The sequence below is a fragment of the Taeniopygia guttata genome, chromosome 35 (assembly GCF_048771995.1).
Source record: "Taeniopygia guttata chromosome 35, bTaeGut7.mat, whole genome shotgun sequence".
Taxonomy (NCBI): domain Eukaryota; kingdom Metazoa; phylum Chordata; class Aves; order Passeriformes; family Estrildidae; genus Taeniopygia; species Taeniopygia guttata.
Window position 1 is genome coordinate 4,286,675 of NC_133060.1, and position 10,598 is coordinate 4,297,272.

The window sequence follows — 10,598 nt, forward strand, 5'->3', positions numbered from 1 at the left end:
CTTCCTCTGCCTCTGCTCCGGGGCTTGCCCGGATGCCGTGGCTCCCTTCGTGCTCGCCAGGAACTGATGCCTTGGAAAGGCTCACCTAGAACAGAGGCCAGAGTTCAAAAACAAAGGAGGGATTTGTTCAAAGGCCTCGATGGATACACCTTGGGCAGCACAAGAGCCGGGGCTACGCCCAAGATGAGCCAAAATGATCACAAAATGGACGACTGGTCACGGGGTCTCACTTTTAGAGGTTCTGGTCCATTTGCATATTGGAGTTAATTGTCCAATTATAGCTTTAGATGATGAAGTCCCATCCTTTTTGTTTTCTCTCTTCAGACCACTTTGTTTATGTTCTTGGGCCTGAGATTTGGATTATTTGTCCTTGGGTCCCCAGCTAGAGCAGGAATTGTTTTGTCTCCCTGCTCTGTGAACAGAGCTCACCATCCCTTCATATGAAGCCCAGACCCACAGAGAAAAGCAGCACAGAATCTGAAAACTAGAAAAGCCAAAACCTAAGGCATCAAATCCATGGGAGCCCCCTACACTCACCATGCCCCCCCTCGGCACCCCCCATTGATTGAACCCTCCAAAACGCCCCCAGGCCCAAGCCCCTCGCCCCCCACCCCCCAAGTCCCCGGCTCGCATTCTCACTGGGAAACCCCAAATCTTTGGGAATTCTCAACTGGGAAGGCCCAAATCCCTGGAAACCTCACCTGGGACCCCCAAAACCTCACTGGGACCCCTGAAACCTCAGCTGGGACCTCCAAAACTCACCTGAGACCTCCAAACCTCACCTGGGAGCCCTCAAAATCTCCGCAGAATGCCCCAAAACCTCACCTGAGCTCCCAAACCCCACCTGGGACTCCCCAAAACCCTTCCAGCATCCCCCAAACTTCATTTGGGGCCCCTCAAAACCCTTCAAGGATTCCCCCAAACCCCCCAGGATCCCTCAAACTCAATCTGTCACTCCCCAAAACTCCTCAGGAGCCTCCAGACTCCACCTGGGACCCTCCCAAAACCCCCAAAACACTGGTGACATTGGGACAGAACTGGGTGGCACTGGGCTGGTGGCACTGGAATAATGACATGGGGCTGGTGAGGGACATTGGGGTGGTGACACTGGGACATAACTAGTGGCAGTGGGATGGAACTGGTGGCACTGGGAAGGGACTGGTGGCACTGGGACAGGGATACTGGGACAGGACTGGGGACACTGGGATGGGGACATCAGGAAGGGACTGGAGCCTCTGGGCTGGTGGCTCTGGGGTGGAACTAATGACACTGGGACACAACCGGTGACACTGGAATGGGGACACTGGGATGGAACTGGGGACATTGGGATGGTGGCTTTGGGATGGGACTGGGGACCCTGGGATGGAACTGGGAACACTGAGACACAGCTGGAGACATTGGGACAGGACTGGAGACATTGGGCTGGAACTGGGTTGGTGACATTGGGCTGGTGGCACTGGGGTGGTGACAGAGGGACTGAATTGGTGGCACTGGGTTGGTGACACTGGGATGGAACTGGGGACACCAGGTTGCTGGCACTGGAATGATGACACTGGGCTGGCCCTGGGGACACTGGGGTGGTGGGACAGCAGCTTGTCACAGCAGCTCGTCACAGGGGATTCTCACAGGGCCTTGTCACAGGGGCTCATCACAGGGGATTGTCACAGGGGATTGTCACCCGGCCGTGTTCGCCCCCAGCAGTGTCCCCGCCGTGTCCCCAGCGGCCACGGAGCCCTGCAAGGTGCCACAACCCCGGCACGGGGGGAGCGGGAGGGGACAGGGAGGACAGAGGGGACACCACTGGGTGGCAAAGGGGACAGGAGGGCGTGGCAGGAAGGAGGGAAGGGACCGAGGGTGGCGGGGAGGGGGACAGCAGGGGATGGCAGAGGGGACGAGTAGGGCAGGAGGGGGAGTGGCAGAGGGGACGAGGGGGTGACACAGGGACAGAGGGGACAGCAGAGCCCTCCAGGGAGGGGACAAATGGGACCCTGGAAGGGCACAGGGGCCACGCCAGGAGGCCACAAGTGCCACCAGGTCCCTGACACCTCCTCTGTCACCTTCCCAGTGGCTGGAGGCACTGGTGGCCGTAGTGGCCACACCGGGTGAGGTGGCAGCCACCGTGGCCGGGCCATACAGGGGCGTGCGGTGGCGCGTGTCCCCGAAATCCCTGAACGCGGGCCTCAGAGCTTCACCTCGCACCTCCGTAGGACCCTGAACCACCACGCTGTCACCTCGCTGGGCGGGGCCCTGGCCGCCCTTGGGGCTACCCCTGGGGCCACCTGGGTTGATGTGAGAGCCACGGGCAGCGCCTGGCGGGGTCGGCTGAGGTGTTCAAACACAGACGGGCCGGCTGGCCAGGGAGGCCACCGAGCTCCGCGACGTCTGCAGGGACGCGGCCACCGCCGAGGCCAGAGCTGCCATCGCCACCTGCTGTGCCTGGTAGCTGCAGTGGTCTTGGTGGCCCCAGTAGCTGCGCAGTGGCCGAGCGGCGCCAAAAAAACATCGAGGATATCCTGAGGCTGCTGCAGGGACAGTGATATCACCGCTGGGATGTCATGGGGGCAGATCACTGGGGAGACTTGTGGACACCTGAGTGCCACCAGTGCCTCATGTCCCCGGGGCCTCGTACAAGGGAATTTGGGGGGGTCCTTGTGCCACCAACAGCGCCCCGAGTGTCACCAGGACCGGCCCAGCCCCTGTGTGTAGGTCGCTGGTGTCACCGGGGTCTCCCTCTGTGTCACACGCTGCCCTCGGGCACCCACTGGGACCCACGAGCACTGGGACTCCTCTCCGAGCACTGGGACCCCCAAACTTCACCATCCTTGTGCACCTGGAGCCTCCCTCAGGACCCCCCATCAGGCATCAGGACCCTCAGGTTTCCCCTCCCCCCTCCTCAGTCACCGGGACCATCAGAGCCCCCCCTGAATTACTGAGCAGCAGGACCCCCCCTGCATTGACCCTCCCTCACTGAGCACCAGGACAGGAACCAGACCTCCCCCCTTGTGCACCGCCCCCCCGAGCATCGGGGCCGGACCCCCCTTTGTGCCCCCCACCCATCACGGGGGTTCCACACCCTCCCCTTTGACCCTCCTGGAGCCACAGGACACCCCTGGAACAGCTCCAGGACTGGGGGGGCCCAGGAGCCAGAGTGGGGACCCTGAGCACTGGGGGGGCACAGAGGGGTCCCCAGCACCGGGGGTCCCTTCAGGCTCAGTCCTGTTCCCCCCCCACCATTGTCACCAGGGTTCCCCCCACCCCCGAGTTTAGCCGGGATCTCCCCATTCGCTGCCGTCCCCCCCACTTCACCCACCCCTAAAGCTCTGGGACCCCCCGAGCCATGAGCCCCCCCCAGTGTGCCAGGACCCCCCACTCACCTCCCAGCCCCCATCCATGGGACCCCCCTCACCGCCCCCCAACACCAGGACCCCCCAATCCATGAGACCCCGCACACTCACCAGACCCCCCCCCCACTCTCCACACCCCCACTCTCGGCACCCCCCGGGCCCCCCCATTGATTGAAACCCCCCGAAACGCCCCCAGCCCCTCCCCCTCGGCCCCCGAGCCCCCGGGCCTGGTTGGGGCCAGATTGGCTCCGCCCCCTGCCCGCGCTGGCTCCGCCCCCGCCCGCGCTGGCCCCGCCCCCGGCCCGCGCTGGCCCCGCCCCCGGCCCGCGCTGGCCCCGCCCCCGGCCCGCGCTGGCCCCGCCCCCGGCCCGCGCTGGCCCCGCCCCCGGCCCGCGCTGGCCCCGCCCCCGGCCCGCGCTGGCCCCGCCCCCGGCCCGCGCTGGCTCCGCCCCCGCCCGCGCTGGGCGGAGCCTGTCAAGAAACGCCCCTCGGGTTTGTAGCCACGCCCACAACGAGGCGGGTCCGAGTGGTTCGGCCAATGGGGAGCGACGGAGCAGGGAGAGGCGGGGACTGCGAGGGGTCGGTGGGAGCAGCAGCCAATGGGGAGCGGAGAGGGCGTGGCCTGAAGGCAGGAAGGGGCAGCAATGAATGGGCGCGGAGGGGGCGGGGCGCGGAAGGAAGGGAAGGTGGGCGGGGCCTGTGCGAGCAGCGAGTGGGAGCACGGGAAAGGGGCGGGGCCACGAACGGGACCGTGGGAAGGGCGGAGGAGGAACCCATTGGGGGCGTGGCGGGGGTTTTGGGGCCCCCGGGGGTCCCAAATGATTCCAAATCCTGCTGGATCCCAAGGAATAACCCCAAGGGATCTCAGGTCCTAAATCGTGGGTCCCCGAAAATCACAGATCCCGAATGCTGCTGGGTACACAAAACCAATCCCAAGCAATCTCAAACCCTAGATTCCAAATCCTGCTGGATTCCCAGGAATAGTCCCAAATTATCTCAATTTCTGGATCCCAAGCAATCCCAAAATTACCCCAAATCCTGGATCCCTAGCAGTGTTAAAGTCCAGATCCTAAATCCTGATGGATCCCAAGGAATAGTCCCAAATTATCTCAAATTCTGGATCCCAAACAATCCCAAATCCCAGATCTCAAATCCTATTGGACACTCAAAACCAATTCTAAATGCTCTCAAATCCCAAATCCTGGATCCCAAAAAGTCCCAGACACCAAATGCTGCCAGATATCCCAAATCCGATCCTAAAAGATCTCCAATCCTGGATCCCCAAACAATCTCAAATCCCAGACCCAAAATCCTGCTGGATCTCCAGAAACAATCCCAAAAACCACTTCCAAATCAGGGTCCTGGCAGGGGAAATCAGAGCCCTGGCTGGGGTAAATGGGCCCTGAGGGGGCCAATGGGGTCCTGGAAGGATAAATAGGGGCCCTGAGAGGTTCAGTGGGGTCCTGAAAGGATGAAAGGGGGTAAATCAGGGTCCTGGCAGGGGAAATCAGAGCCCAGAGGGGTCAATGAGCTCCTGGCAGGTAAATGGAGCCCTGGAGGATGGATCTGGGCCTCAAGGAATTAAACCCAACCTGGAAAAGGGTCCCTGAGGTCCTGGCAGGGCCAGTTCTGCCCCTCGGGGGAGGATCAGGGTGTGGGTCCCTCCCTCCTCCAAGAGCCTCAACGCCCTCAGCCCTCAGAGCTCTGGCCACAGCCTCTGGATGGAGACAGGGATGGAGCACAAGGTGGGAACCCCAAAACCCCGGGGTCACCCCCAGTGGGTACCTGAGGGGATCTGGGGGGATTCGGGGGGGATTTGGGGTATTTTGGGCCAGTTTGTTGAAGTTTGGGAATCCCCAGGGCCATGGGTGCGGCCAGAAGGGAAAAGGGAAGTGGAAAGTTCCGGAGTCTGGGGAGTTCAGAGGGGCCTGGGGAGGGGGAAAAGAGGGGTGGGACCCCCCAAATTCCAGGGAGGATTCAGGAGGAACCCCCTAAATCTCACCTGGGTACCTGAGAAGCCCAAAACCTCCCTGAAGCCTCACCTGGGACACCTGGGAAGCCCAAAATCCTTGGGAATTCTCACCTGGGAACCCCCAAACCTCACCTGGGAGCCCCTTGGGACCCTCACTTGGACACCTGCGACCCCCCAAATGCTCACCTGTGCATCTGAGAAACCCCAAATCTTAGGGAAATCTCAACTGGGAAGCCCCAAATCCCTGGGGAACCTCACCTGGCACCCCCAAAACCTCACCTGGGGCCCCTCCAATCTCTTGGGAGCCTCACCTGGGACCCCCCCTTGCCCCCTGTGTCCACCCTGACACCTGTGCCGTGTCCTCTGGATGTCCCCTGCTCATTTGGGACCCCCAAAACCCGACCTGGGACCCCCCAAAATCCTTCCATGACCCCCTAAAACCCTTCCAAGGCCCACAAAGCCCCTTCAGGATCCCCCAAAACCCCCCCCCCCGTGCTCCCCCTACTCCCCAAAAACCCCACGGGGGATCCCCAGAACCCTGCCTGGATCCCCAACCCCCCCCCAGAACCCTCCAACCCCTCCCCCACTGCCCTAATCCCCCTTTCCTGTCCCCAGGTGTCCCCCCCTGCCCTCCCCCCTGAGGTGGACACAGCGGTGGCCGCGCGGTGCAGGGCCCTGGTGGCCCTGGTGGCCTTGGCCGAGGCCTTGGGGACACCGGACAGTGTCCCCGCTGCACTGGCCGAGGCCGAGGCTGCCCTGGGCCAGGCCCAGGAGGCTCAGAGGGGGCTGGAGAGGGCCCAGGAGGCTGCGGTGGCCCCGGCGGTGGCCCTGGGAACCCTGGGGGACGAGGACGAGCAGTGGCTGCGGCAGCTCGGGGCCGTGGCCAAGGCAGCGGCGGCGGCGCTGGAGCGCGAGGAGAGACGGGCACAGCGGTGCCAGCACTGGCTGCGGGCTGGGCACGGGCTGGCCGTGGGGCTGATGGTGCTGTGCGGGGCCGTGTGTGAGTAAAAACCAGTACGGACCAGTATAGACCAGTATGGACCAGTATAGAGCAGTATGGACCGGTATGGGGCAGCATGGACCAGTATGGGCCAGTATAAGTCAGTACGGACCAGTTTGGATGAGTTGGGCTCTGGGCCGGGCACGGGCGGGCTGTGGGGCTGATGGTGCTGTGTGGGGCTGTGTGCCAGTAAAAACCACTATGGACCAGTACAGACCAGTATAGACCATTATAAACCTGTATGGACCAGTATGGACCCATACAAACCAGTACGGACCAGTATAGAGCAGTATGGAATGCTAGGCACCGGTATGGTGTAGTATGGACTGGTACAGACCAGTATAAGCCAGTTCAGACCAGTATAAGCCAGGTCAGACCAGTATACATCTTGATAGTACACTGCAGCTGTACTGTGTGCTGTGGGTCTGCACTGCCTCAGTGGGAGGCAGTATGGACCAGTTCAGACCAGCTCAGACCAGTATAGACCAGTATGAGTATCCACAGACCAGTAGAGACTTCCCCCTGCCTGGACCCGTACAGACCAGTTTGGACCAGTATAGACCAGTATGAATATTTACAGACAAGTAGAGACTTCCCCCTGCCCTGACCAGAGCAAACCAGTACAGACCAGTATGAGGCACTGCAGAGCAATGAGGATCATTATGGATCAGTAGAGAGCAGTGGGGACCAGTTCAGACCAGTATGGACCAGTACAGACCAGTACAAATATCTACAGACCAGGAGGGACTTTCCCCTGCCCTGACCAGTATAGGCCAGTTCAGACCAGTATAGACCACTATGGACCAGTGCAGAGCAGCAGGGGGCAGCAGGGGATGCAGGGAACCAGTACAGACCAGTTCAGACCAGTATGGAGCCCTACCAACCAGTAGAGACCTTCCCTGCCTCAGGATGGGGGCATTGGGATGGAACTGGTGACACTGGGCTGGTGGCACGGGGGCAGCCCTGGGGACACCGGGGTGGTGACAGTGGGATAGACTGGGGTGGTGGCACCGGGCTGGAACTGGGGACAGTGGGAGGGGATTGGTGACACTGGGGCAGGGAGAGTGGGACAGGACTGGGGTCACTGGGAGGGGACACGGGGATGGGGACATCAGGAAGGGACTGGGGACACTGGGACAGGGTGAAGGACACTGGGGTTGAACTGGTGGCACTGAGCTGCTGCTATGGGTGGTACTGGTGACACTGGCATGTGACATAGGTATGGGGACAATGGGGTGGTGGCACTGGCGTGGAAGTGGGAGCAGTGAGCTGGTGGCACTGGGACAGGACTAAGGACACTGGGCTAGAACTGGGTTGGTGACACTGGGCTGGTGGCACTCGGGTGGTGACAGTGGGACAAAACGGGTGGCAATGGGTTGAAAGTGGGGACACCGGGACAGGACTGGTGGCAGAGGCACAGGGACACTGGGATTGAACTGGTGCCACCGGACGCGTGGCACTGCCGTGTCCCTGGTGCCACCTGTGGGGTGTCCCCGTGTCCCCACAGTGTCCCTGGACTCGGCCCGCGCCGCCCTGGGGGTGAGCGAGGACAGCCACCTGCTGCTGGCCCTGGCCGCGGTGGCCGTGTCCTGCGAGGTGGCCTGGCGGGGTCTGGGGACATCACGGCGTCACCTGGCCACCGCCGCGAGCCACCAGCAGGACATGGCCCTGCGCCTGCGGGACCGTGCCCGGCGGGTGGCAGCTGCCAGGGCCAGCGCCGAGGCCGCTGCGGCCACCAACGAGGCCACTGCAGATGTGCTGGGGCGGCTGGAGGAGGTGACACAGGCACTGGGGACGTTGGTGACCGCTGTCACCCAGGACAGGGAGGTGACACCTTGGGGGACACAGGGACAGGGCTTCCCCAGAGCTGCCCGGGCACTTGGGGACATCCTAGTGGGCTTGGGGACATTTCGTGAGGGGCACGAGGAGGTGACGCCGAGGCTGGAGGCGGCCCAGAGAGCGCTGGTGGGGCAGGGATAGGGACAGGGTGGGGACATTGGGGTGGCACTGTCACCGCTGGGGTAGGGGGACACTCCGAGGGACATTGGGGACAACCCCGTGTCCTTCCCTTGGGGACACCGGGACCACCCTGAGGTCCCCTGTCCTGTTTTGGGTCACCACGATGTCCCCGATGTCCCCACAGGACCCCAGCGTGTCCCCAGAGTCCCCAACAGGACATCGGGGACGCACTTGGGTCTTGTTTGGGACATGGGAGGGACACCGGGGCCATGTGGGGACCCTGAGGGCACATCGGGGTCCCGTAGGGGACATGGGGAGGACATTGGGGACCCCGCCCGGGCCGCTCGGGGGGAGGGGGGGCGGGGACGTCACCTCGCCCTGCCCCCATCCGGCCGCGCCACTTCCCGCGTGTTCCCCGAGTGTCCCCCGGGCCTGTCCCCCCTCCCCGCCAGCATCTCCCGGAGTGTCCCCGCAGTGTCCCCGCGGCGTCCCCGGAGTGTCCCCAGCGGCCATGGAGCCCCGCGAGGTGCGGCAATCCCGGGGGACACGGGGGTGCGGCGGGGAGGGGGAGGGGACAGAGGCTGGAGGGGACCGAGGGGGGCAGAGGGGACCAGGGGTGACACAGGGACGGGGGACAGCAGAGCCCTCCAGGGAGGGGACAAAGGGGACCCTGGAAGGGCACTGGGGCTACACCAGGAGGCCACAAGTGCCACCAGGTCCCTGCCACCTCCCCTGTCCCCTCCACAGCTGCTGGAGGCGCTGGTGGCCGTGGTGGCCGTCCTGGGTGAGGTGGCAGCCACTGTGGCCGGGCCCTACGGGGACGTGCTGCTGGCTGTGTCCCCATGGTCCCTGCACACCGCCCTGGGGACCTTCATCAATCACCTCCGGGACACCCTGGGCCACCAGGCTGTCCCCTCCCTGGGCCAGGCCCTGGCCGCCCTCGGGGCCACCCCAGGGGCCACCTGGGCCCATGTGACAAGGGCGGCCAGCGCCTGGCGGGGCCCAGTGGCCGTGCTCAGGGACGGCTGGGACCGACTGGCCGGGGAGGCCATCGAGCTCCGCGACGCCTGCAGGGCCGCGGCCACCAGGGAGGCCACCACAGCGGCCACCGCCACCACCCTGGCTGGGGATCTGCAGGTCAAGGCCACACAGTGGGGGACAGCCACGGACAACCTGGTGGCCGCGGCCCGGCCGGTGCTGCTGGCCCTGGACAAGGAGGAGGCGACCTCAGCGCTGGCTGCGCATGAGGCCCGGGTGGCAGCGGCCACCAACAAGGTGGTGGCAGCCACCAAGGCCACGGAAGAGACCGGGGTGGCCACCAGCGAGGCCAGGGCAGCCAGCAGGAGGGGACAGCGGGCAGAGGTGGCCCTGGAGCTGCTGGAGCGCTTGGTGGCAGTGTGTGACAAAGCCACCACGTTCCCCCGGGAGCTGCAGCGCCGGCTCGGGGACATCGAGGCCACCCTGAAGGGGACAAATGAGATGTCCCCCGATGTCCCTGCGGCCTTGGTGGCCGCGGTGACCGAGGCTGAGCGGCTGTGGGAGGCCAGCGCCCGCCTGGCCACGTGTCACCTGCTGAGGACACTTGGGGACATCCGCAGGCTCCTCTCAAGTTGCCATGGTGGACCCAGTGGCCGTGCAGTGGCCGAGCAGTGCCAAAGAGCCATCGAGGACATCCCGAGACTACTGTGAGGACACTGATGTCACTGCTGTGATGTCATCGGGGTGGTAACATCATCAGGGACATCACTGGTGTCATTTGTCCCCGCCCGCTATCTCAGGGTGGGATTTGAGTCAAATTTGGGGAATTTTCTGAGAGTTTTTATTAAAACTGCCCCAAATCCTGATGGGGATTCCTGGGGTGACATCACTGGGGACACTTGGGGACAGGGACCAACCCAGCAAGGCCCAGTCACGTTCGGATGCTGTTTCCATGGTGGTGGGGACACGTGGAGTCCTGAAAGGGAAAACAGGGTCTTGAGGGGGTGAGTTGGGTCCTGGCAGGGGAATGAGGGTCCTACAGATGTCATTTAGGGTCCTGAAAGGGTAAACTGGGGGGCCAAGGGGGTAAATGGGGGTCTTGGCAGGTTAAACGAGGGTTGTGAATTCCATCTGTAGGACCCCATTGAACCCTTCAGAGCCCTCATTTACCCTTCCAGGACCCCATTTAGCCCCTCAGGACCTTCATTTCCCCAGACAGGACCCTGAGCCCACCCCCCCCTCAAGGCGACCTTTCCCCTTCCAGGACCCCAATTACCTTCCGGGACCTCATTCACCACCCCCCACCCCAGGCCCTGCCCCCAGGCTCCGCCCCAAGCTCTGATTG

General features: G+C 63.4%; 1 protein-coding gene across 3 annotated transcripts; it reads left to right on the plus strand.

The window, feature by feature from the left end:
- Positions 1-4,174: 4,174 nt before the first annotated feature.
- Positions 4,175-10,119, plus strand: LOC115493094 (uncharacterized). 3 transcript variants are annotated; one of them, XR_012052560.1, is made up of 5 exons: positions 4,175-5,089; positions 5,932-6,316; positions 7,824-8,801; positions 9,023-9,202; positions 9,265-9,394. XR_012052560.1 is itself a non-coding variant. In XM_030262478.4 (2 exons), exons 1-2 carry the CDS (start codon positions 8,439-8,441, stop codon positions 9,962-9,964), a joined length of 1,305 nt encoding a protein of 434 aa, XP_030118338.4. In that variant the 5' UTR covers positions 8,309-8,438; the 3' UTR covers positions 9,965-10,119. The 3 variants fall into 3 exon arrangements, 1 of the variants encoding a protein (XP_030118338.4); XR_012052561.1 differs by lacking the exons at positions 9,023-9,202; positions 9,265-9,394 and adding an exon at positions 9,874-10,119; XM_030262478.4 differs by lacking the exons at positions 4,175-5,089; positions 5,932-6,316 and having other exon boundaries at positions 8,309-8,801; positions 9,023-10,119.
- The last annotated feature ends 479 nt before the right edge of the window (positions 10,120-10,598 follow it).

Excerpts from the sequence above, each read along its gene's own strand:
- LOC115493094 (XM_030262478.4), top strand. The coding sequence starts at position 8,439 with ATGTCCCCGATGTCCCCACAGGACCCCAGCGTGTCCCCAGAGTCCCCA. Across the intron at positions 8,802-9,022 it reads CGGCCATGGAGCCCCGCGAG|CTGCTGGAGGCGCTGGTGGC; the intron begins GTGCGGCAATCC and ends TCCCCTCCACAG.